Source organism: Neoarius graeffei, chromosome 15 (assembly GCF_027579695.1).
Source record: "Neoarius graeffei isolate fNeoGra1 chromosome 15, fNeoGra1.pri, whole genome shotgun sequence".
NCBI lineage: Eukaryota > Metazoa > Chordata > Actinopteri > Siluriformes > Ariidae > Neoarius > Neoarius graeffei.
The window spans coordinates 47,680,526-47,707,724 of record NC_083583.1 but is presented as its reverse complement, the minus strand read 5'-3'; the positions used below and the strand labels follow the sequence as shown (position 1 = coordinate 47,707,724).

The 27,199-nt window shown below is 41.3% G+C and overlaps 1 protein-coding gene across 4 annotated transcripts in view; it reads left to right on the top strand.

The window, feature by feature from the left end:
- The window catches only part of hps3 (HPS3 biogenesis of lysosomal organelles complex 2 subunit 1), a 43,506-nt gene extending 16,491 nt beyond the window's left edge, over positions 1 to 27,015 (top strand). For 3 of the 4 annotated variants that reach the window (XM_060941515.1, XM_060941516.1, XM_060941514.1), the window contains 9 exons: positions 1,309 to 1,484; positions 3,951 to 4,131; positions 5,952 to 6,185; positions 8,405 to 8,590; positions 8,675 to 8,869; positions 9,170 to 9,277; positions 16,528 to 16,734; positions 16,898 to 16,988; positions 24,618 to 27,015. In XM_060941515.1, the coding sequence (XP_060797498.1) occupies positions 1,309 to 1,484; positions 3,951 to 4,131; positions 5,952 to 6,185; positions 8,405 to 8,590; positions 8,675 to 8,869; positions 9,170 to 9,277; positions 16,528 to 16,734; positions 16,898 to 16,988; positions 24,618 to 24,745 (1,506 nt within the window). In that variant the 3' untranslated portion in view covers positions 24,746 to 27,015. The remainder of the gene's footprint in view (positions 1 to 1,308; positions 1,485 to 3,950; positions 4,132 to 5,951; positions 6,186 to 8,404; positions 8,591 to 8,674; positions 8,870 to 9,169; positions 9,278 to 16,527; positions 16,735 to 16,897; positions 16,989 to 24,617) is intronic. The other variant, XM_060941517.1, reaches the window with a different exon arrangement.
- The last annotated feature ends 184 nt before the right edge of the window (positions 27,016 to 27,199 follow it).

Genomic DNA, 27,199 nt, shown 5'->3' with positions numbered 1-27,199 from the left:
TGTACCAAGAGCACTGATATTCCAAGATAATAACACTGGAACGTTTCACTGTGTGTATCGCTGGGCTTGTCACATTACAACTCCACTTCCTAGTTCTAAACAGGTACGACTGTAATGTTAACGACCACATCAGTGGACATGGCATATGATACTTTTCAGGAATATCTCATCTCATCTCAGTATCTCTAGCCGCTTTATCCTGTTCTACAGGGTCGCAGGCAAGCTGGAGCCTATCCCAGCTGACTACGGGCGAAAGGCGGGGTACACCCTGGACAAGTCGCCAGGTCATCACAGGGCTGACACATAGACACAGACAACCATTCACACTCACATTCACACCTACGGTCAATTTAGAGTCACCAGTTAACCTAACCTGCATGTCTTTGGACTGTGGGGGAAACCAGAGCACCCGGAGGAAACCCATGTGGACATGGGGAGAACATGCAAACTCCGCACAGAAAGGCCCTCGCCGGCTACAGGGCTCGAACTCGGACCTTCTTGCTGTGAGGCGACAGCACTAACCACTATACCACCGTGCCGCCCACTTTTCAGGAATATAACTTTTGAATTAAAATATGAAAGCTCATTAGATGAAGATGAAAATGAAGAAGGGACAAGAATTTTACTGGAAGAATCTTTAATGGGAATGTACAAATCATTGTTAGCCAGTTAGTCAACGTGCTATAAAGTGAGTGTAGCTTCTTCGGGATCTGTTTCCGCAAAACTACAGTGGCACTGCGGTGGTCGAGTTCTGACTTCACGAGCAATATGTTATGTCAGTTGACATCAAAAAAAAAAAGTCAAAGTCCTTCCCACGCCTTACAGTACCTGGTATTCCTAGGCAGTCTCCCACTCAAGTACTAACCAGGCCCAACCTGTATGTGGCGCATCGGGCGGCGCCGATCTCCGTTTCCATAGCCCTCGGCCTCTCGCCTATTACATAGCTAGGGTTACAGTGGGGGGCTAGCCCTCTGGTAACCACGAGAGTTTAACTCCCCATGCACATCTGTATTGCAGCGTGCCTTGCCAGATGGCAGTAGGTACCATTTTTATAATGGTCTTTGGTATGACCCGACCGTGAATAGAACTCACAATCTCCCGATCGAGAGGCGGACACGCTACCACTAGGCCACTAGTCGGTCCTGTCAGTTGACATGATGTACATTAACAGGATAAAACTATAATAGGATCAGAAAAAATATCAAATCTGATCTAATACCAGGATGTTGTTTCGGGCTGGTGTTGGTGCTGATAACGATACTTAAATAATGGATTTGTTCAATCCTACATGTTGTTTTCATCTGGCAGGTGGAGTACAGTAAACGATATGAGCAGACCAACCCGCTGTCCCAGGACTGTGTTCATCTGCTGAGTGAAGCTCACCTGCTGCTCAGAGCCAGTCTGCTCTGTCCGACCGTAGACGGAGACCAGATCCAGGAAGCCTTCCAGGAGAGCTGTGCACAGCTGGGAGACTGCTTCAGCAGGTGGATCAGAGAAAACTGCTCTTTATCTGCCACACAAAACTATCATCTAGAACAGGGGGTTCAGATAAAATTTGTAAAGGTATAGCATGTTTAAATTCTTTATATACAATGGTCCGGATAAATAACCAACATGACTGAATGGTGACGGTGGTTACAACTTTTAGTGTTTAATGATTAGTTTATGGCTGTGGTTGAAGTGATTATTTTGTTTCCCACTGGAACTTCGTTTCCACTTTGGACTAGTACCACAGTCTCTGAACACATCGGTCATGAACTTGTCCTGAAACAGAGAATAAGAATACATCTCTGTCCAGTGGATAAAGGAAACATTTATAAATCTCTATGAAAATTCTTTCCTTTGTCATTGAGCTGTCTTCATGTAAATAATTTACATGAATGCATGATGGCAGCTGCAACAGAAAATCTAGAAAAGGCTGCAGTGTCTCATGATTTTAAAAAACTGAGCTGCCAAATGACGGCCTTTTTTTTCTTTTTTGTGCATGTTGATCAGTTCTGCTATGTTTTTCCCCACTGCTTGATTCTATCCACTGGAGTAATTTGCTTGGTCTGCATCCAGACTGCGGTTCCCCATTTGACTATCCCTGATCTAGATGTAGTTATGACGTGTGTGGTATGATGTTCATACAGTTATGTTCAAAATAATAGCAGTCCCTCAACAGTAGCAAGATAAATCACTGTTTTTGTTAAAATTTCAACCTTTACACCGCAAGCAAGTTTCTGGAGGGTATAGTAAAGGTATAGAAAACCAACCAACCCAACAGGCCTGCCGTGCATGCTACTGATTCTGTGAAATTGAATGATTAGCTGAAAGGGGTGAGTTCAAAAAAATAGCAGTGGTGAGTTCAATTAGGGAGGGCATTGATTTTGTGAAAAAAAAAAAAGGTGTTAACAGGTGGTCCTTATTTAAGGATCAAGGCAACTGACATTGCATATGCTGGCTGTCCTGCATTGGTCCTGAAAAACCAAGTAAAATGGGTCGTTCAAGACACTGTTCTGATGAAGAGCGGCTTTTAATCAAGAAATGGATAAAAGAGGGGAAAACCTACAAAGAAGTGCAGAAACTTATAGGCTGTTCAGCTAAAATGATATCAAATGCTTTAAAATGGCAGCCAAAACCAGAAAGACGAGGAAGAAAAAGAAAAACAACTTCTCGAATGGATCGGAGAATAACCAAACTGGCAAAGGCTCAGCCAATGATCAGCTCCAGGAGGATCAAAGAAGATCTAAACTTGCCTGTGAGTACTGGTACAATCAGACGACGTCTATGTGAAGCCAATCTACCAGCAGGAAGTCCCCGCAAAGTCCCATTGTTAAAGAAAAGACATGTGCTGAAGCGGCTACAATTTGCCAAAGAACACATTGACTGGCCTGAAAAGAAATGGTGTAATATTTTGTGGACAGATGAAAGTAAGATTGTTCTTTTTGGGTCTAAGGGTCACAGACAGTTTGTCAGACGTCCTGCAAACACAGAATTCAAGCCACAGTACACAGTGAAGACTGTTAAGCATGGTGGTGCAAGCATCATGATATGGGGATGTTTTTCATACTATGGTGTTGGTCCTATTTACTGCATACCAGGGATCATGGATCAGTTTGAGTACATCAGGATACTGGAAGAAGTCATGTTGCCATATGCTGAAGAGGAAATGCCTTTGAAGTGGGTGTTTCAACAAGACAATGACCCCAAACACACCAGCAAGCGAGCAAAATCATGGTTCCAGACAAACAGCATCCAACTAATGGAGTGGCCAGCACAATCCCCGGACCTCAATCCCATAGAAAACTTGTGGGCTGACATAAAAAATGCTGTTCATGAGGCAAAAGCAAGAAATGCAGAGGAATTGTGGAACATAGTACAATTGACCTGGGCTGCAATACCTGTTGACCGTTGCCAGAAGTTGGTCGACTCCATGCACCACAGATGCGAAGCAGTTATCAGAAACCATGGTTATGCAACTAAATATTAGTTTAGGATACTCAGCAAAGTTGAATTTTCAAGAATTTCTTAGTTTGTATGGTACATTTTTGAGTTTCCAAAGAAAGATGTCAACACTGCTATTTTTTTGAACATTACATTTCTTGACTTTCCGTGAAATATTATGAAATGTAATTACTTTTTCCAATTTTCTTGCTTTGAAATAGAATGTGCAGTATGCCCAATGCATTTGTGTTCATTAAAGTACAATTTATTTGAAGAATTTTGACATTTACTCGCCTTTTTAAAGACACTGCTATTATTTTGAGCACAACTGTATATGCTGTGTAACCAGTAGTACACTTGCAGTTTAGTTTATCTATCCATACACTCTATTTGTAGGGTCCTTTTTGAACACAGTTTGATGGTTTTCTTGATATTTCAAATAAAGCGTTTTGCAATGTAAGCACGTGATGGTGCCTTTTTTTAAATAGCACTTCTGGATGACTGCGTTTCTACTTGCTTTCTAGGCTGGATAAGCAGGATTGCCACTTGGCTCTTCCGTACTACAAGATGTCTGGCTTGTCAGTGACTGAGGTAATCAAGAGAAACACTGCCATATGCACAGGTCCTGTTCCACACTATGGGAAAGGCTTCCTCTTCTTCCTTAAGCACTCTCTCTATGAGGAAACCATGGAAGAGCTCAGTGAAGTAAGAAAACCACCATTTTTTCAATTAATTTAAAATAAAATTATTATATACAGTTAGGCATATAATGATCTATTGTGCGACGATAAATTGCGGTATAAATTTATGACTATTCAAGTCGATGAAATAATAAATGAAGCACGGTTCTTATCAGGCTACATAATGTCATAGTTTTTACTTAGATGTAATTCTGTTGTTTAGACAGCAGAGGGCACAATAACGTACAATCGAGGGAATGCGCATGACTTCACTGTAGGTGGAAGTAACACAGCTCTAATGCGGCGAAAACGCAAAAAAAGATCTAAAATGGGAAGGTGCTGTTGTGTGATTTGACTGGACAATAGGTTCACCAAGAAATCGGAGCACTCTTACAAACTGCTGAAAGCTAAAGAAAAGAAGAGAAAATGGAGGTAGTAGAAATATTTATAAAAGTTTATTAAGAAAATGCCTATTTGTCTCATCTCATCTCATTATCTCTAGCCGCTTTATCCTGTTCTACAGGGTCGTAGGCAAGCTGGAGCCTATCCCAGCTGACTACGGGCGAAAGGCGGGGTACACCCTGGGCAAGTCGCCAGGTCATCACAGGGCCGACACATAGACACAGACAACCATTCACACTCACATTCACACCTACGGTCAATTTAGAGTCACCAGTTAACCTAACCTGCATGTCTTTGGACTGTGGGGGAAACCGGAGCACCCGGAGGAAACCCACGCGGACACGGGGAGAACATGCAAACTCCACACAGAAAGTCCCTCGCCGGCCATGGGGCTCGAACCCGGACCTTCTTGCTGTGAGGCGACAGCGCTAACCACTACACCACCGTGCCACCCATGCCTATTTATTTTTAATAAAAGGAATATTTATTTAATAGGGGATTATATTTGACTGCAACCTTTACCAGTGTGAGCAAATTATTATTGTTGGTTATTAAGAAAATGAAATAAATGTTTTTTTCCATTTTAACAAAAGGAAAATGAAAGTTGATAAAGAATAGGAAAATAGATGTTGCATTTTTTTAGTAATAAAATTTTCTTCTTCTTTTTTTTATTTAATATAGTGGGAAATTCGAATCGTGAACCCAATATCGTCAACCGAAGTGTGAATTGAGTGAATCGTTACATGTCTATGTCCAATATATTCTATTTTATAATCTAATTAAAAAAAATATATATATATACTTATGCACTGGGTGCACATACAGCAGAAACCAAAAATCCACTGATTGTACGACCTTTGAAATAATATTTGATACCTTTAACTGGTTGAGAAATGCATGTGACGTTAAAGGATACCTGAATATACTGTATATACCATTTGCTTAATTTTCTACACTGCATTTCATTCAAATAATAACACAACAGAAACCGATATTAATGTGATAACCATTGCTATGACATTTTATTGAGAAGTAAAGTTGTTTGCGAAATGTAATCTTGCAACATTAGTTTTTCATAATGGTTGTAATTAAGGATACATCAATACTGGTATCAGGTATCAGTCTGACACTCTGCTTATTTATTCGTGTTTGTACTTTGTAAAAAATGCTCCGATACCAACATCTGATGCCACATGATACAGTCGGCTTTTGGGACATAGTATGAAATCACAGCCATCTGGACATATTTCACAATTAATGATGCTTTTCAGATGAAAGCAGACTGCAAACTATGCTCTGAGAAAGTATCAATAGGAGGTGCTACAGCATATTACTGCAATATATTTAACACAATAAAGCATTTTAGACATAAAAGTCCGCCTCATCATAACAGGATCAGGAATGTGTAAGGCAGATTATGAAAAGAAAAGTTTATATCTCCAGGAAACTGCTAACACCGTGTTGGAGATCTTCAGTAAGGCTGAGCCAGGCCAGCTCCCATATGTAGTGAGCAGCTCATTTATGAAGAACGCCAATCCCGCCTGTGCACGTGCACACCTGGAGCAGCTGGAGCTCAGTGGCGCCCCATCTGTCACAGTCACGCTGTGCAAGGCTGCTCAGGCACTGCGCTTAGGAGACTTGCACTACTACCAGCAGCAGATGGATCGACATGCTGAGGTAAGATTCAGCCTTCTGTCCAGTGTAAAAGGCAAGTCCCTGAAGGGGGAAGGATGTGACGCATGGAAGGCACACATTTGTGCTTACTTTTGCTGTTCATTCCTACTTTCTTTTGGTAAACTTTAGTCTGTGAATTTGCAAACCTTGTTTACCAATAGGTTCCAGGAATTTGCATTTCTGTGTTGCTTAACAGGTCAAATAATCAAAGCACAATAAAATGTGCCATGGTGCCATTTAATGTTTTATTTAAAGGACCCATGGCACAGTGGTTTGTTGATGCTTTAAACGGGCTCGTGGAGGCTTCCGGATGTTATATCCGCAGCCTTTCTTGAAATGAACCCTCGGCACGTAGATATAGCCTCCTGGGAGAAAGCCCCATTTCAGCCCTTTTCCCAGTGCGTCGTTTTGCTAATGAGAAGCATGGAGGCGGGGAAGGGTAGAGGGTGGGGGCGGGCCATGGGGGGAGGGGCTTGACCAAGCTGCACACACACATACTCGCTGCTATCAGCGCCTGTAGCCATGCTGCTAAGACAAAACCCCGTTCTCCCTTGGACTCCTTTCGTAAACTCAACGTGACACAGAGAAGAGAAAGTGAGAATGTTCGGAGTGGTAGTTTACGAACGTATAATACCCTAGGCTTGAACACACACTCCATAACCAAAGAGGATAGAAGCAGCAACTACAGCAACATATCGCTTATCCAACAGAAGACATGCATTGCGGAGCAATAGTCAAACATAAGCTCATAAGTTACAGTCAATTTCCAGACTAAACTCAGTTTAACAGAGCATGCTGCATGCTTTTTGGTTTTGTAGCGCAGAGTACCTGGCTAACTGCAGGAAGCGGTTAGCTGCACAGCTAATGTAGCCATTGCAAGGCTAACGCACCGATTTGAAAACACGGCAAAACGACTTAACAGTTATACACTTACTTGTTCGGTGTTTGTTGCTGATGCGGCAGGGATGCTTGGTACGGACCCAGGCTTCAGTGACAGTTGATGTGCAAAACCTGCCCTGTACTGTCCCAAGTTGTGGAAACATTCATCAGGAAAATGCTTCCGACAAACATACACCGTCTTAGGTAGACTCGACGGCGTATTATTGAAGTAAATAAAATTAAGCCACTGCGTCTTCAGGGGCTCTCCCGTCGGCAGTAAAAACAGACTCTTTTCTGTGTTGTCACATCCATGTACAGCGCAACTTCCATGTTTCGCTCGCTTAGGTGATGCCATGTTGTTGTGTCCTCTATGGTCTCCTCACTACAACTGGGCGGGCAATCCATACAGTGGGTGGGAATCCAGAGGGGGGGCGTGGGGATCATCTCCCTTGCTGACGTAGTAAAGGGAAGAGCTTATCAACGCGCCGTTTTGACGCGCCATTCTCAAATGTTGGGCAAAGTTTGGTTTACACATTATGAAATTTCTAGCCACTGGGGTGACTTAAGAAGGTCAGAGGAACTCATTTTAACATTTAAAAACCTCAGAAAGTGAAAATTTCATGCCATGGGACCTTTTAAGGGTGTATCTTGTTACTTTATAATAATTATTTTTATGTATTGAGTATTTTGTGTGGGGCGGCACGGTGGTGTAGTGGTTAGCGCTGTCGCCTCACAGCAAGAAGGTCCTGGGTTCGAGCCCCGGGGCCGGCGAGGGCCTTTCTGTATGGAGTTTGCATGTTCTCCCCGTGTCCGCGTGGGTTTCCTCCGGGTGCTCCGGTTTCCCCCACAGTCCAAAAACATGCAGGTTAGGTTAACTGGTGACTCTAAATTGACCGTAGGTGTGAATGTGAGTGTGAATGGTTGTCTGTGTCTATGTGTCAGCCCTGTGATGACCTGGCGACTTGTCCAGGGTGTACCCCGCCTTTCGCCCGTAGTCAGCTGGGATAGGCTCCAGCTTGCCTGCGACCCTGTAGAAGGATAAAGCGGCTAGAGATAATGAGAATGAGATGAGTATTTTGTGTTCCTATTTGGACAGGCAAGTTATTTGATGTGTCTGATTTCCTTTTGTAATTATGCATATATATATTTTTTTTTTTTTTGCAAAGTCTGCACATTATATTATGTTTTATTTTATACTGCATACTCTACGCACAGCATGACTGGACTGCAGGACAAACATGTACTTCATAACATTTATACAAATTATAAAGTAAGCTTTTGCACTCAGCAAGTTGCTTATAGAGCTGAAGACGGTCTTTCTCTACCCTTGCTGTTTTGGCTAGATGCTGCAGGTGTACGGCTTCATAGAAGAGCCCAAGCTTCTTGTGTATCGCAAAGGGAAGGCTGTGGTGCCCACTCAGCTGGCACGGCATCTGAGGGACACCCAGGATGGCCTGCTGGTGGCTGCCATCGTGGCACTTCATGAGAACAGCAAGGTTAAACTGGAGGAAGCTGAACTCTTCTTTCAGGTACAGCGACTTGAATATGAAGCAGTGTCTTCTTCAAAAGCACATTGTGCATGGATAATGCTTTCTGATCTTTCTCTGTATCAGGAGTTGTGTAAGGATGCCACAGAGCCTTGGAGCATTCCTCAGCTGCTGGTGGATTTTTGGGAGGCTCTGCTGGTGGCATCGTCTCAGGAATCGATCATCCAGGAGCTTTTGTTTCACCTCACCTCTGTATACATCGAGCGCGTCATGTGCAGAAAGCACTCGGGCATTAAAGCACTTAAAACAGCTGAGGACTTGGTGAGATCAGACCCTAAATTCACACTGATATGTATACTTAAGAGAAGCAAATACCTGCCTACCTTGATGCATTTTGCATAGGAGCTCTGTGTTTTAACATGGGACTATGGTGCTACTCAATACACCATAAATAAAAGAAGCAGATGAGTCAATCAGTATGTGAATCTGGCATGATTGACAGTGTAGATGTTCTAAACCCTCTGATATTAACTAATTATTTTGTTATAACTGTAGCCTTGTTTGATTTATCCTCTCAGAGTAACTCCTGGACCTTTTTTTTTTTTTTTTCTTCCTTTCCAGATTAACTCCTGCTCTCACTATGGACCACTGTTCCCATGGTTGAACATCCTGACTCCTGCTCAATTCAACATCACACATGACCACCAAGAAGACCTTCAGAAGCTGCAGGTCTGTAACTCGGCATGCTCGTGTATGGGTAATGAGTAGTTTCCCTGCATGTAGTTGCTGTACAGTACATTCACTTGAATTAAACTTGTGGAAGCTTGGGTGTCATCGATGGTTTAGCCATAGCATATATGAATTTTCAGCTGCTTGCTCTGGTGACACACATCTAAAAACTATACTTTTCTTTTTACTCGGCTAAAGCAGTTATAATTTGCCGAATGGAAAGGTCAGTTCTAACAAGCAGAAAAAAACACAGGACATGAGAGAAAAAAAAATTGTGCCCTGGAATGGAATGCCTTTGTCACTATATACATGTACAATGAGATTAAAGCATCTCCAATAACAGTGCAAACAGCGGAGAGAGAGAGAGAGAGAGAGAGGAAGGGGGAGAGGAAAAAAAGGGGGGGTGTAAGGGGGGTAAGGTGCACAGTCTGAGATGTATGTGTTGTGTTACACATTATGGAGTGCGGTATTGCACATATATAAAGTATTGCACAGAGACAGTCACATTATAAATTATTGCACGAGAGAGTGACATTATAAGATAAAATATTACACATTATGAATTATTGCAAGGTAAGGTAAGGTGCACAGACTTGAGGTGTATGTGCTGTGTGTAAGGTGCACAGTCCTGAGGTGTATGTGTTGTGTGTAAGGTGCACAGTCCTGAGGTGTATGTGCTGTGTGTAAGGTGCACAGTCCTGAGGTGTATGTGCTGTGTGTAAGGTGCACAGTCCTGAGGTGTATGTGTTGTGTAAGGTGCACAGTCCTGAGGTGTATGTGTTGCGTTTCACATTATTGAGTGAGGTATTGCACATTATAAAAGTATTGCATAGAGAGTCACCTTATAAAGTACTGCACATTATAAAATAGTAAAATAAATAGACTATAAAGTCAGAGCATAGCCGAGTTCAGGGCGGTTATGGCTTTTGGAAAGAAGCTGTTTTTTCATCGATTTGTCTTTGTCCTGATGCACCTGTAGCGCCTCCCTGAGGGCAACAGGTCGAACAGATCAAAGCCAGGGTGGGCGCTGTCCTTGATAATATTCTTAGCTCTGCTAAGGCAGCGGGAGGTGTAAATGTCCATCAGGGAGGGGAGAGGGCAGCCAATGATCTTCTGTGCTGCCTTAAATACCCTCTGGAGCCTCTCCCTGTCTACAGCAGTGCAGCTGCCGTACCATACTGTAATACAGTACGTCAGCAGGCTCTCGATGGATGAGCGGTAGAAGGTCAGCAGCAGGTTGGAGCTTAAGTTGTACTTCCTGAGGACTCTCAGGAAGTGTAACCGCTGCTGAGCCTTCTTAATGACTGCTGCAATGTTTGCTGACCAGGAGATGTCGGCGGAGATGAGGACACCGAGAAACCGGAAGGTGTGGACCCTCTCCACATACACGTTGTTGATGTAGAGGGGGGCTAGGTCGGTGCTGTGCTTCCTGAAGTCAACAATGAGCTCTTTGGTTTTCTTGGTGTTCAGAGTGAGGTTATTTTCTGAACACCAGGCTGCCAACTTCAGGACCTCCTCTCTGTAGGCTGCCTCATCTCCCTTTGAGATGAGTCCGACCACTGTGGTGTCGTCAGCAAACTTGACGATAAGGTGGTTGTTGTTGTGGGTCGGACTACAGTTGTGGGTGTAGAGGCAGTACAGGAGGGGGCTCAGCAAACAGCCCTGTGGAGAGCCGGTGCTCAACGCAGGGCTGTGTGCTGAGCCCCCTCCTGTACTGCCTCTACACTCATGTTGATTTTATATTGATCTTTATCCTGTGAACTTACAAGCCTTGTTCTTGTGAACCACCAGAAGAAAAGAGGACTGGGCTGTAATCTGTGGTCAGGTGATTGAATCCACTCTAAAGGAGATGTTTCCATGGAAGCACTTCTATTCAGTTATTCTGTAATAATAATATACCATGAATGCAGTTGCATTCATTTCATTTCATTATCTCTAGCCACTTTATCCTGTTCTACAGGGTCGCTGAAGCCTATCCCAGCTGACTACGGGCGAAAGGCGGGGTACGCCCTGGACAAGTCGCCAGGTCATCACAGGGCTGACACATAGACACAGACAACCATTCACACTCACATTCACACCTACAGTCAATTTAGAGTCACCAGTTAACCTAACCTGCATGTCTTTGGACTGTGGGGGAAACCGGAGCACCCAGAGGAAACCCATGCGGACACGGGGAGAACAATGCAGTTGCATACTTCTGTGAAATAAGAAGATCCAGTATAGGTGAACTGGCCCTTAACGTTCATCTAACAGAGCTGACTCATTCATGAATGACGCATAATTAGTAGAATGTGTTGTTTAGCATAAGTGCTGTTAGCATCAACACATTTCATCCACCAAGGTTTTTGTTTTGTTTTATTTATTTATTTTCTGCCTGCTAGGATTTTCATGTTAGCTATGTTGGCATGTACCTCAGCTAAAGTCATACTAAAGGCACATTGAGGAATCAGTGCTAATAGACTAGGAAAAAAATCTCAAAAGGGGCCTAGAAAATGAGTTACGGGGACTCGAATGTTAGAAGTGGTCAAGTGGGTCAGATATGTTTAACATGTCTTGAACAAATTTAGACTAGTTGACCGTTGATTTAAAGCCTATTATGCAAATAGGGGGCATTTTCCAAAATGGCTGCCAGCAAAACTAGAAAGGCCTGGAGATATAGAAGTGGTTTCTAAATATATGTTATTGAGCATAATCGATCCAGTAGGGGTAATTAAATTTGGCTGGATGTGTCTGACATTCTGGATTTAAAAATGAGGATGAGGATCAAGCTGTGGAACAAATTCTACCTGTCCACCCAGTATATCATGTAATTTCATCTTGAACCTTGTCTTGTTGTCTCGATAGTTTCCCCCATCAATCCCAAACTCAAAAAGAAGTTCACAGTATCTGTCCCAAACATCAAGAATTGTGTATACTGCTCCATTTTTCATGCCATCTTTCAGCTCCTCTGCAACTTTTGCAATGCAGATTTTTTTTGTGGATGGTCACTATCTGAAGAGCTGGCAGTGTCTTCATGCTTTCTAAGGAATTGCACATAGCATTGCAGATGATATCTTACACCTGCAGCTATAAGGTCATTTATTCCAGCCAGTCTGCACCTCGTTGTGTAATCATGTTGTGCTGCCTTGAGTACTTTACTTGAAAGACCTATTGTTGCGACCAAGCTTGTTGGTTGCTTTGTATCTTCTGTCAAGAAGAAACTGAGATCAAAGTTGACAGGCTTTACTACACTTCTCAGAGTAGAGGATCTAGCTTCTTTCTGGATACATGGTGTAGCTTCTGCTTTCTCCTTCCTCCGTTTTTCAAGGTCCTTCTGCAGTCTTTTTATGTGAAGTGCACCTGTGAAAGTAGCATAGCACTCTTTGTGATACACAAACTGCCTCTCTTGGAACACATCCTTTATGGTGATGATACACGGGGCAACTTTTTGGGCAATGTTGCCGAGCAATGTTGCTGGCAACGGGCAACTAGGTGAGACACAGGGCAACTTTTCAGGGCAACTAACAATGGGCAACAACAGTTAGCAACGGCAGTTTACAGTTAGCTAAAAAAAAATCAATGTCTTAATTTTTGCTGTGACCATTTAATCAAGCTGTCTGTTGTTTTTTAGAGCTTTGGTGAGGTAAATTCCTCCATATAGAATATTAAAATAACAACTTACCGGCATAAAAACAGATGAGGAGTCTCTCCATCTCTTCACTCCACTGACACTGAGCGGCCGCCATATTTGTTTGAAATTTCTGATCCGAACCTCACCGGAGGTCACATGACTCGATACTCGCATTCTGATTGGCTTATCTCAAAAAGTTGCCAGAGATTATCAAAACCATTCAGAAAGAAACAATGTTGCCCAATCTCAATAGAAAAGAGTCAAAACGCAATTGCCCAGCAACATTGCTCGGCAACATTGCTCGGCAACATTGCCCAAAAAGTTGCCCCGTGTATCATCACCATTAGGTTTGCTGCTTGAAGTCTCTCAAGTTTCTTCTTCTTCTTCTTTACCTTTATTTAACCAGGAATAATCCCATTGAGATTCAGAATCTCTTTTGCAAGGGAATCCTGGCCAAGAGAGCAGCACAGTAGGTCCACATGAAGTACACAATTGAAAAACAAAAACATGAAAACAGTTAAAACAAATTGGCAAATCACATCATTACATTATAATCACCAGCTGCGTTCAGTAAGAGGACATGTGCATTCAGTAGTCAAATAGTCCTTGATCCTAGCTTTAAAATCTTCCATACTTGGGAGGTAATCCAGTTTAAGATGACTCTGTAATTTATACTAGGACGAGGGTGCGAATGCTTTAAAGACACTTTCACCAAAGACAGTTCGCGTACGAGGAATGGCGTACATTATCAATCTATCGAGCCGGAGACTACAGCTTTGGGTGGTGACTTTAAGAGTCAAAAGAGAACATAAATAAGGAGGCAAGTCACACAGGATGGCCTTATAAGGAAAACTGTACCAGTGTTCCCATCTACGATTGTGCAGAGAAGGCCAACCAACACTCATATAGGCTGCAGTGATGAGTACGAAAACCCGAATCGGTTACAAACCTTAATGCTGCATGATGCACTGAATCCAGCATTTTCAGAGAGGAGAGATTTGCATGCATGTATAAGATGTCACCGTAGTCAAGTATTGATAAAAAAGTTGCCTGTATCAGTCTTTTTCTCACACTAAAGGAGAAACAAATTTTTTTTTAGAGTTTGTCATAGTTATCTTCATCATTAAGTCTCTATTTTTTTCGCGGTCCAAATCCTGCGCTCTGATTGGCCGATGAGCAGATCCGTATCCTACGGTACGGACCCCGGTTATGGACCTCTGGCGACTCGCTCGTTTACAACAACAAACATGGTAGCATTTTTTGTCAACATTTATCTTTTTTTTTTTAAGATTTATTTATAAGATTATCAAAAATCTTGTAAATTTTTGTGAACATTTCTCAGGAGAATAGCATTAATTTTACAGCATGGATAGCGATGACGACAGTGTTCACAGCGAAAGCGAGTTTTACTACCCTGAGGAAGAAGAAATAAAATAGAACATTTCAGGAGAAAGCTAAAAACCTGTAATTTGCTAAAACCGAGCAAAAACATGGCTGAATCCTGAATGACTCCTATTTGTATAAATAGGGACATAGGCGGCAAAATGTAGTTGTTGTTTTTTTTCCTGCCATGGAAGTGCACTTGTATACTGAGGAGAAAGCCATTTGCATTACAGCCGTGAATGAGGATTCAAAATAGCATTAATTTTACAGCATGGATAGCAATAACGACAGTGTTCACAGCGAAAGCGAGTTTTACTCCCCTGAGGAAGACAAAATAAAATAAAACATTTCAGGAGAAAGCTAAAAACCTCTAACTTGCTAACGCCAAGCAAAAACATGGCTGAATCCTGAATGACTCCTATTTGTATAAATACGGGACTATATAGGTGGCAAAATGTAGTTTTTTTTTTTTTTTTCCTGCCATGGAAGTGCACTTGTATATCGAGGAGAAAGCAATTTGCATTACAGCCGTGAATGAGGATTCAAAATGGCGGCTCAGCTCGGGTTTCCCTTTCGGCCGCTCTCGTTTTCTGTTAGAATTTGGTAAAGAAAAAAATAAATATATTATTTACCAGCTTAAGGTCGGTCCGTATGGTGAAATACTGTGACCTCGGCCTTGAATACTGACCTCGGCCCAGAGGGCCTCGCTCAGTACTTTCAAGACCTCGGTCACACTATTTCACGATACGGACCTCCCAGCTGGTAAATAACACATGTCTTTCCTCTAGGGCTTTCAATACTTTTTCTAGTCCCTTTGATCCCAATATATTTGTTGTCTGGTTCCTATGAACAGTTTGGCAGAGGAAGCAGAGTCCCCAATTTGTCCTGATATCGATGCTTCGTTTTCGAGATGTTAGTAAACTTGGCTCCATTGTCTACAAGCTATTATAATACTAGTACTTGAAGCCCACACGTAGACAAACGAACAAGCATACAAGCAATTACAAGAGCACACACTTACCAATTTGTTATAAGCAGCCTAGACTATTTAATATAACATGTACATGCATGTCAACACATCTACCTAGTGATACTGACCCAGAGCCTGTGTTTAGAAAGTATTTGTTAGTACTATTTGGATGAAAAAAAATCATTTGGCCTTTATGCATTTAATACTTGGTCAACAGGCCATTATAGAGTTGAAACAAATTGAAATAACAGCCCACTCCAGTAATTGAAAACTAAAACATTTAAGAGACGTTAAAACTGTAAGGTTTCATTGGCCGATTTTTTTTTATTATTATTATTTTATTTATTTATTTATTTTTTTAAATGTGAAGTCCTTTTGAAAATTTATAATGGCTGTCACTTTAAAAATAATATCCTTGATTCAGAATAGATATTGAATGATAAAATTTGAGACACTAACTATAGGCTAGGAACTTGCGTATTGGAAGTCTATAGACAGATAGGTATAGTTTTGTCCATATGGCAGCCATTTTGAAAATAATCAAGATGGCTGACATGTATAGACTACTTTGCGTAATACCATTTAAATGGCTCCCATTCACAAACATATGTTTAGACACCAAATTTATATTCCTACTGCTTTTAGAAGCTGAAATATAAGCATATTCCTATTTAAGGGTGGACATTTTGAAAAACGCCCCTTATTTGCATATTAGGCTTTAAATCAATGGTCAACTGGTCTAAATTTGTTCAAGACATGTCTCATCTCATTATCTCTAGCCGCTTTATCCTTCTACAGGGTCGCGGGCAAGCTGGAGCCTATCCCAGCCGACTACGGGCGAAAGGTGGGGTACACCCTGGACAAGTCGCCAGGTCATCACAGGGCTGACACATAGACACAGACAACCATTCACACTCACATTCACACCTACGGTCAATTTAGAGTCGCCAGTTAACCTAACTTGCATGTCTTTGGACTATGGGGGAAACCGGAGCACCCGGAGGAAACCCACGCAGACACGGGGAGAACATGCAAACTCCACACAGAAAGGCCCTTGCCGGCCCCGGGGCTCGAACCCAGGACCTTCTTGCTGTGAGGCGACAGCGCTAACCACTACACCACCGTGCCGCCCTCAAGACATGTCAATAAACATATCTGACCCACTTGACTGCTTCTAACATTCGAGTCCCCGCCTAAGCGATTTTTTTTTTTTTGAGATTTTTTTCCTAGTCTATAAAGTGTAATGTGAACTCATTGTGCTGTTCTCCATATTACATGTTGTAGTCTCTGCTGTGTGGCCCAACCCTGGATGTGTCCTCCATTGTACCTCTACTAGAACAGCTACCTGATGCAGATAACACGGGCCTTAGTGTGCATGTGCTCTGTGCCACCAAACTTGGTCATCATGAGAACGCCATCGAGAAGCTACTGAACCGCTGCCCTCAAGCCATCGTCTCCTATGCCAAGCACGAGTTACACAGTGACAAAATGGTACACAGCTACGATGCTTGCTCACACACTACAGCTACATAACTAGGAAATGATTGTAAGAATTAAAAAAAAAATATATATATATATATTTCAGGTATAAATTATAGAATTTTATTTGCTGTGGGATCTTGGATTTTAAGCTTACGCCTGTTGCTCTGTGCAGGCTTTGTGGTGGCAGAAACTCTTTCCTGAGCTTTGTGAGAGGATGCGGCTTTCTCCTGGAGATGATGATTTTCTAATCACTGCTCTCAAAGGTAGTTATTTACTATATATCTTATTAATATACTACAACAGGGCTATTCAGCTAACAGCTCATGGGCCATATCTGGCCTTTGAGTACATTTTTACTGGCTTTTTGACTTGTTTTTTATTAAATGATTAAACTGGAAAATTTGCGTATTAAGGGATTTTCACATGGGAGGCAATAATTGCTTGTCTCACATTTATTTTCAGTAAGAGGCTAAAGTCATATGATACCCCTTTTCCACCAAATCAGTTCCAGGGCTGGTTCGGGGCCAGTGCTGGTGCTGGTTCACAACTCGTTCAACTTGCGAGCCAGCTGAGAACCAGTTTGCTTTTCCATAGCTCGCGGTGCTAAGGGAAGCCATGTCATTACATCACTATATACGTCAGTTACGTCGCTGAGTTTGCATAAACCTTGGCGCGAATATCAAAGCAACAACAACACGGAGAAGAAGAAGAAGCAACAACAGCAATAATGGATGACTTCACATTTGTACAGCTGCGGCTTCTAGCCGCTTAAAAATGGCGACCTTTTGCGGTCTTGCAATTGTTGTTGGTCTTAACAACTCCACCCCTCCGCTGCCGTAAGCGGTTCTTTCCTCTGGCCCAGCAAAGAGTTGGTGCTAGCCTGGAAACGGTTTTTCTGGCCCCAGAGCCAGTTCTTTGTCAGTGGAAACAGAAAACGCGGTTCCAAACTAAGCACTGACCCCGAACCAGCCCTGGAACTGCTTTGGTGGTAAAGGGGCATGAGTGGAGCAGCTGGTGGTGCAGCAAGCAAGCTCAAGTCTGAGAATCTTCTAAATTCTTGTCCACACCCAAAAATAAATATAAATGAAAAGTAACCAGGCCATTAGCTTTCCTGCTTCACTAATAAACGAATTTTGTAAAAGCAGAAAATGAGCATATGATGTGCATAATAATCAGATAATTAAATCACCATTGCTGATGAAAGAAAGCTAGCGAACATCCCCTGAGCCTGCCTTCACTGCTGTTGTTAATTAAAAAAAAAAAAAATTCTCACTAGGTAACAAATACAGTTCTGGTCTAAGATGTAAAATAATATGGGAGAGTAGGGAGACTTGGGACAAGTTTTTAGCTTTTGTAAATTGTGCAAAATTCTTTGCAGGCAGCATCGCATTCATATTGCACAGGCTTGTAGTACTCGAGTCCGACTCGTGCCCTAATTTTAAGGACTCGTGACTCGACTTGGACTTGAGCACTGATGACTCGGACTCGTGCATCAACTGCATTCGGACTCATAGATTGGAAACGAAGACTCTGATTTTTTTTTTCTTTATTTTTTGTAACGTGCCATAATTTGGCATGATATTTATATCTACATTCGTTTTTGTACTAATTTCATGCAAGAGTTTACCTGTCTTCACTTGTATTAATAAACACACCTTCTGCACTTGCATCCGTCTCCCAGCCATCTCTGACCAGGGCTTTGAACCAGAATTTTTTTCCTATTGGTTCGTTCCGAACAGAAACGGAATTTTAACGTTTCCGGTTTTGGGTTCCACCATTAAATAGACGGTCCCGAACCGGTTAGAACAAAAAAAATTTCGTTCCCGGAACGGTTAATTATGTTCCCTGTCAGCTGTTTAACAAATGGCTATAAAATTATGTCTCTGTCTCATCCAGCTTAAGCCAAATGTAGGCTAATTCTATTACAACCTTCATTAAATAAGACAAGAAATAATTCAAAACAATTATTATTTCAAATGTTGGCGATTTGGATTCTCAGTATGTCTTCCCATCTACACAAACAGAAAAAGTGCCAAAAATGAAAGATAATTCATTTAGTGTGTTACCAAAGGCTAGTCAGGCCCTATAGAGGGCTACCGCATGACGTCACCGCGCCGCGAGATTTTGTTAGGCGCCATATTGGAAGACCAAGTACACATCTATGCAAGTACATACATACATAAAACAAACTACACCTGAAATGTAGCCAGGGCCGGTTCTGCCCTAATCTGGACCCGGGTGCAACATCGCGCAACCCCCCCCCCACCCCACCCCACCCCACCCCCCCAAAAAAACAGTCTAAATCAGGACAACCATCACATAACTATAACTATAAACATTTTATATCAACTATTTTAACTAAATGGGCTATAATAAATAAGCCTGCAGGCAGCCACGGCGGGCTGCCTCAGAAAAGTAACCATTCAATGACACAACTGAAAGCCTGCAGCCACGGCGGGCTGCCTTAAAAAGTAACCATTTGTCCTACCTTAAAACTCGTTTTGCATTTTCTGCCTCCTTTTTTGTATTTTCGACCCTCCGTTTATTTTCTTTCCTTTTCTGAAAACCCGATTTGTGTCCAGACATTTTGTTCTGCTACCAACGAACTAACTCGTCAGGTCTCGTCTCTCGAGCCCGCGATGATTCCCGTGGGAGGGGCAACAATTGATACATTATTACAAACAGCCAATAGGGAGGTTGCAACGTTCAGGCTCTTCTTTGCTCAGACACTCAGTAATGCACTTGCTCACTTATTATCATGTGGAGACGTGATAGTAGTCCACCTTCCCGCTCTCTCCATTCAGTCAGCGAACGTCACACAGGAAGTGAACCCCAGTGGGTCATAGAAACTTGCGCAGGAGAAGAATGACTTTTTTATTTGTAGGCTACGGAAACTTTGAGGAACGAAATAAAAACCGGTATTAACCGGTTACCATTATTTTTAATAAGCGTTTCTGTTCCGGAACATAAAAAATAATAAAGTTTCTGGTTTCGTTTCTGTTCCATGTGAAATAGAAAAAGTTCCCGGTTTTCGTTTTCGTTCCTTGAACTGGTTCAAAGCCCTGTCTCTGACAGAATACTTCACACTCCCTGACAAAGAGAAGCACATTCATCTGTTCATTTGTCATGTTCAGGAACAAACTAATGTTAATGGCATTAAAACAGCCACCGTCAAATGGTGCGGTTGGAGTCTTGTTTTCGGGCTCGACTCAGATCAGTAGTGGACTCGACTTGGGCTTGACTCTAAATTTTTTTTTTTATGACTTGGACTTGAACGCTGGGAACTTGAGACTGGACTTGGTGACTCGACTACAACACTGATTATTGCATTAGAGAGTATTTACTATACCCTCTTACCACAACATTGGTTTCTCAGCTTGTCTTTAGGCTTCACTTTTTCTGTTATTATTTGCAGGGAGACATGGGACATTATGTTGGGAGACTTGGGACATCGTGGGGAGACATGGAACAAAAATAAAATACCCAGGCCTACATCTCGTCTCTCATCTCATTATCTGTAGCCGCTTTATCCTGTTCTACAGGGTCGCAGGCAAGCTGGAGCCTATCCCAGCTGACTACGGGCGAAAGGCGGGGTACACCCTGGACAAGTCGCCAGGTCATCACAGGGCTGACACATAGACACAGACAACCATTCACACTCACATTCACACCTACGGTCAATTTAGAGTCACCAGTTAACCTAACCTGCATGTCTTTGGACTGTGGGGGAAACCGGAGCACCCGGAGGAAACCCACGCGGACACGGGGAGAACATGCAAACTCTGCACAGAAAGGCCCTCGCCGGCCACGGGGCTCGAACCCAGACCTTCTTGCTGTGAGGCAACAGCGCTAACCACTACACCACCGTGCCGCCCCCCAGGCCTACATGTTTAATTTTTATTTATTATCAAAAGTTGTAACATACGAACTGTCTGAACACACAATGCTGGTACAGCAAGAGAAAACTGTCAGTTTACCCAAAACCTGACTCGACAAAACAGTTCCATTCTCAAGAAGGAATGAAATAAGCTTAATCCTCATGCAGGGACACACCCACATTTTTAACAAACATTTTAAACAATTTTATATTTGTAAACCACAAGAAAAAAACCTATAACGTGAACTGTCCCAACTCTCTACATCTGGTCATTTTGAGGAAAAAAAAAAAAAGAAATCCTTAAATGGTTTTCCTCAGAATTAAAGTTTAATAAATAAAATACTATATCTGGTAACTTGAGGCTACATACTTTAATTTGTAACAAATCCTGAATTCATCAGCGTACATTACACCAGAGAATGGAGGTGGAGGCGAAGTAGAAAATACAAGTTTTGGTTGACAAAAATATTGAACTGCACAGACCTTATTGCAGTGTATAGCTTCATGGCTCCAAAGGAAGTCGGTTACTCTAAGGGGTAACATCTAACTTCTGATGTAATCTAAAATCTGATTGGTTAAAAATTAATTATTCATGAGAAGACAAACTGTCCCAAGTCTCCCCTGTCCCAAGTTTCCCCGCTGTCCTCCATGTATGTAAAGTTGTGAAAATGAATTTGGAAATAGCCTTGTGTGTGTTGATACGATATTCATATGGCTGTTAATACAGTTGGTTTCATGATTTGATTCACATTTTGGGCTTGCAGAAGTCTGAAAAATGGGTCTACAGTACTGAAAGGACAAAAGATATCTGCATTTTAATTTCTTGATCAAACATCTTGAGGCCTCTTGGATGATGATGTTTTTTGTAAACAAATTGAATAGTCTTTTACGTACTATAAAGAGCAAAAAAGTGGGCTTCTCAGTGGGGGAGGGGATTATTTAGCCATTTTAAAGGTCATAGGCAACGGTCGGAGGTGAAATGTAGAATATCAGCTTTATTGTCTAGAAGAACGACCCAAAAAGCGAATTAAATCTTCCTGGTGTCTAATTTGCACCCTAAAATTGAATAAAATGCTTAAACTATACTGTTTTGCCCAATTTCCGAAGGTTTGTTTACATCTCACTTACGTGCACTTTCACTGCCAGAGGGCGTCATCGTTATGGAATCAATTTTGTGCCAAAATGTTCATACAATACTTTTGAAATATCAAACAAAAACGACAAATCAAAATACAAAAAAAAAAGTAAATTTTTTTTAGACTGGAAAACAAATTATTCGTGTAATCGTGCAAAATATCAGTGTATTACTCTTCAGAAACCTTTTATTTTTGTTCTGCGTCTTTCTCAGTTTTGTTTGACGTAATTTATTTTGGTTGCGATTCCAGCTTTCTCGTTTGCGCTCCCTGACTTTTTGCTTGCAGTTTTGGCACAAACTTCACGTGTGGGTGGGCTGTCCAGGAATGCATTCCCATTGGCTAACTTGTGTTTGACTGACAGCTACGCTCAGCCATTTCCTACTCGGATTCTGGCGGACTGTTTGACGAGTGACCGATCCATTGACGGTAAACAAGGATCGAGTGGACTTCAGTGGCGACTATGATATTGAATTAATTCAACAAAGTGTAAGTACAGGACAAACGTGTTGTATGTGTTGCAGTAGTGCACATTATGCAGATGTTTCGTGGCAAGTCAAATGTTAGCCTTAGCTCCACTACCCAATATAATAGCTGTCTTGCTAACGTTAAACACGCCTGCATAATGTGCACTACTGCCACACATACAACATGTTTGTCCCACACTTACACTTTTGTTGAATTAATTCAATATCATAGTCGCCACTGAAGTCCACTCGATCCTTGTTTACCGTCAATGGATCGGTCACTCGTCAAACAGTCCGCCAGAATCCGAGTAGGAAATGGCTGAGCGTAGCTGTCAGTCAAACACAAGTTAGCCAATGGGAATGCATTCCTGGACAGCCCACCCACACGTGAAGTTTGTGCCAAAACTGCAAGCAAAAAGTCAGGGAACGCAAACGAGAAAGCTGGAATCGCAACCAAAATAAATTACGTCAGACAAAACTGAGAAAGACGCGGAACAAAAATAAAAGGTTTCTGAATAGTAATACACTGATATTTTGCACGATTACACGAATAATTTGTTTGCCAGTCTAAAAAAATTGACTTTTTTTGTATTTTGATTTGTCGTTTTTGTTTGATATTTCAAAAGTATTGTATGAACATTTTGGCACAAAATTGATTCCATATATCGTGACATCATTTAAGCCAAACAGACCAAGAGCAGCTCTGTGTTTACTTGCAAACCGAACACACGTTCATTTATTTAACCACTTTCTAAATATCCTTTTTTTTTTTTTTTGCTGGAGAGAAACATACAGGGCTAATTTTCAGCAATTCAATAATAACATATACCAGGACATTTAATGGGGTTACTCACTGATGCGCACAGGGGCGCGCACACACACAATCCCTATAATAGAACGTGGATTCGTTTATATTGCGAATATAATGTATTGCTAATATTAATACAAGCATTATACTATTTATAGCCTACTCTAAGCGAGGAAATAACCCTTTTGTCTTATTTCCACAATGATTGTACAGGATCCCTCAGGATTCTTTACATGAAAAATTGCAAGCAAAGGTAAAAATGTTTACCTCCAATCTTCTCCTTTTTGCTTGAGCATTGCTGCTCCGTTTCTTCTTTGACTACTTGCTTTTGTGTTCGAATTTTGTTGGAACAGCCTCAGGTTTGAGCTTCTCTGTCCAACACTGACACCTAAACTCTCCAACAGATGGGGATTCTTCAAAAATGAACCTCCTCGAAGTGATCGGAGCACAGAGCGGCGTATTTACCCGGCTGCCAACCCTCTCGCTTCACACGCACAATCCACTCTCTCCTTCTCTTCTGGAAAACTAAAAACAACTTCTTCCTGAACCAGTCCCGTTGTTACAGTTCACTGCACAACAAAAAGGCATGGGTTTTTTTTTTTTTGGAAATTCCCGAACGCACGTCTGTAATCAAGCCAAACGGCAATGCAAATGCACGGAAGTGGACTCAACTCAAGCGGTTTGTTTGGCTTAAATGACGTCACACGCCGAGTGGTCACGGAAATAGCCGATGGAAATTCACCACAATCCACGCTAACTTCATCTCATCTCATCTCATTATCTCTAGCCGCTTTATCCTGTTCTACAGGGTCGCAGGCAAGCTGGAGCCTATCCCAGCTGACTACGGGCGAAAGGCGGGGTACACCCTGGACAAGTCGCCAGGTCATCACAGGGCTGACACATAGACACAGACAAACATTCACACTCACATTCACACCTACGGTCAATTTAGAGTCACCAGTTAACCTAACCTGCATGTCTTTGGACTGTGGGGGAAACCGGAGCACCCGGAGGAAACCCACGCGGACACGGGGAGAACATGCAAACTCCACACAGAAAGGCCCTCGCCGGCCCCGGGGCTCGAACCCAGGACCTTCTTGCTGTGAGGCGACAGCGCTAACCACTACACCACCGTGCCGCCCCCACGCTAACTTATTTTAATTATTACTTATGAACAATACTTCTTGGGACCAGAAGAAAATTACAGAGGGTTTTTTAACATATAAAGTTTCAAACATGCATAAAATTAAAACCGTTGCCTATGAGCTTTAAGTTGCTTCATACCAATCTGTGTAATTTTATTTGATTTTTTTTAAGAACTTCTGACAGTTGGTGGTGCTGTTCTTGGTTCCACAGAAGTTAAAAATAATCCACCAGTTATTAAAAGAAAATAAGATTATGTAGATGTCAAAAATGAGTTGTTATTTTTATGGGGAGTAGAGGGAGGACTCGGTCCTGCTAAGTTCTGGCGGACAGAATCTGGTCCAATTGACCTCCCCCTACTCCTTCAGTTAGTTGTTCATATACTGATGCAGGTGGCTAGCAGTTGTAATTTAGTCATTTTGAGGTCATGTGATATTTCTTTATTGGTGATGTGTTTGTAACAGAGACTCTGATGGTGGTGGCCAGTGAGCTGAACCCAGTAGAGTTTTTGGACTTGTTACCAGACGATGGTACTGCACACTTCTTCCTGCCTCATCTTCTGACATGCAGCCAGAGGCATCTCCTTATATGAATTGCAGGACAGTATACAAACTAGGAGTGGAACGGTATATCATATAAGCTAACACATGGGAATAAGATTGTGTGGATCTTGTCATTTGTGTTTAATTATATATATATATACCAAAATATTAACCAAATAACTACTTTACAGTTCTTTATCACAGTATACTGTCATATAGGTATATGTTATACCTGTGAGAGCAAAACACTACAGATAGAAAATCTTCTGTGTAGAATATGAGTTCAGGACCAACACAACCTGGTTGTGTTGTGAGTTTTGCTCCTACTTGCTGGTGTTGGTTAATCAAGCTCAAGAAATAATTTAACTGGATGTTATAAGCTGGTTTTAACTGGATATGAACAAGATAATTGTATTAACTTCTGGTATATACTACATTTACAAGTCAAAGTCCTTCCTGCACCAGTCAATGGCGCGCTTGGTGGCGCCGATCTCCGTTTCATAGCCCTCGGCTTCTCGTTACCGGTATATTACATAGCTAGGGTTACAATGGGGGGGCTAGTCCTCTGGTAACTGCTGGTACATTTCCAAGTGGTATAATAAAGACATAATATTTTGTGCTGTTGTATAATGCACCTCATAACTGGGTCAATTTAGTTTCCACTTTCCCAGTTAGTTCCTGGCCTAGAATGTATTGCTGAGGTGCTGTAACTACTAATCTGAGTATCTTAGTTCATATCCCTTTTAAAATCACAAATGTAAATAGTTTTTGCCCATTACTGCCTTGGCTATGAATTTCCAAAAAACAGTTTTTTCTATATTAGTAGACAATTTACAATACATTTAACAGTTATTCCACAAAATTGAGTCGTACATGAGCTGATAGCCGACGAGACACGTAGCACCAAGTTGGCTATACGCCATGTACGACAAGATTGAGTGGAATAACTGTTTTATTCTATCCACATTCACTGGATTTTGAGAAACAGAGCATTTTTATCTTTGGCAAATTTGATAAATAAAAACTTTATACAAAACGACTGACAAAATAATTTCCACTTAGAATGTAAACAAATCGGCGAAATGACAGTAGAAATTTGTGAAAGATGCTATAATAATAATAATTCCTGAAAAATTTTAAGAAGGTGCATTCTTACCATCAAATACTTTTTATTCCATATTTTGTGTGTTTGTTTTCGAGTAGAGCTTTTATTTCATCCTCGGTTGGTTCAGCAACACACTGCCATTTTGATTTCTCTACTCGTGGTATATGAGCTGATAGTCTAGTAGTAGAGTAGCCAATCAGAGTGCACAATTACTTATATCCAGTGAAAGTGGATAGAATAAACTCTGAATGACATTTTAGAATAATGGTCTAAATAGTGAATTTTAGATTTATGTTTTTTAAGAGTTTGTTTTTGGTTTCTCCATATTTCTGGAAGTAAATATGGAGACGCATATCTGTTTCAAGGCCTCTATTTTAAAGGAGGATGCCATGACAACAGAGAAAATAAACTGAATCTTCCAGTTATAGTAACTATTTTAGGTTTTTCCATTTAGTTTGAACTGATTAACATTATACACTCAGGTGTTTAATGTTAGCCTAGTTATGTTCATTTTAGCCCTTGGAAAAGGATAGACATGTCCAGATTTCCATTTGAAAATACTGTACAAGGAAACTGAAGATCCTGTGTAAGGGGGGAGATGTAAATTTGTCACGCTTCTGCCATGGATCACATGAATTTCTAGGCCATAACAGACAACATGACCGGTCAAAATATCGATCTAAAATTCAGTATTTGGGCCGATATTCTAAAATGTCATATTCTTCATCTAAATTTACCACTAAAATAGAAAAATTAAGGTGTTTTTTGTAAATTTGTATCCAGTTGAGTTTTAACACACTTGCCTAAACTCATGAATGAGCTGATCATCAAATCAACATTGCAATCATGTAAACTCAAGCAGGAACGACACTGTAATTAATACTGATTACACTGGGAACCAGTGCTGTGTTTTGTTTTGTTTTCTATTAATCTATGCAGGGCTAAGTACTAATTACTGGATTCCTCATTTATAGCACTGGAGTCTTTAGCTTTATAGGCTAAAGCAAGAGATGATGAGCAATATATGCTTTGTTTAGTTGCCTTGATGGTTATCACATGCTGTTTCCAGTCATCTTATGACACGGATGTTCGTATTTGCACTTTTAGCACTTCTCTGTACTTTATCTATTGTGTGCTGATATTTAAAATGCATTTGTAATGTCTTCTTTCTCTTTTTATGCTGTTTCTCATTAAATTAAATGCAAACTGTCACAATATATCAGCTGTATTATATTGTTCAGTCGACATTAAGCCATTGCAAATATAGCCAGAGCTTTATATAAATATTTATGTCTAACTTCTGTTTCTGTTCTTCACCCTTGTTTTTTTTTTATTTTTTATTATTAATTCCATTTTTAAATATAATTTTGGCATACAAGTTCACTTTGAAACAAGATGG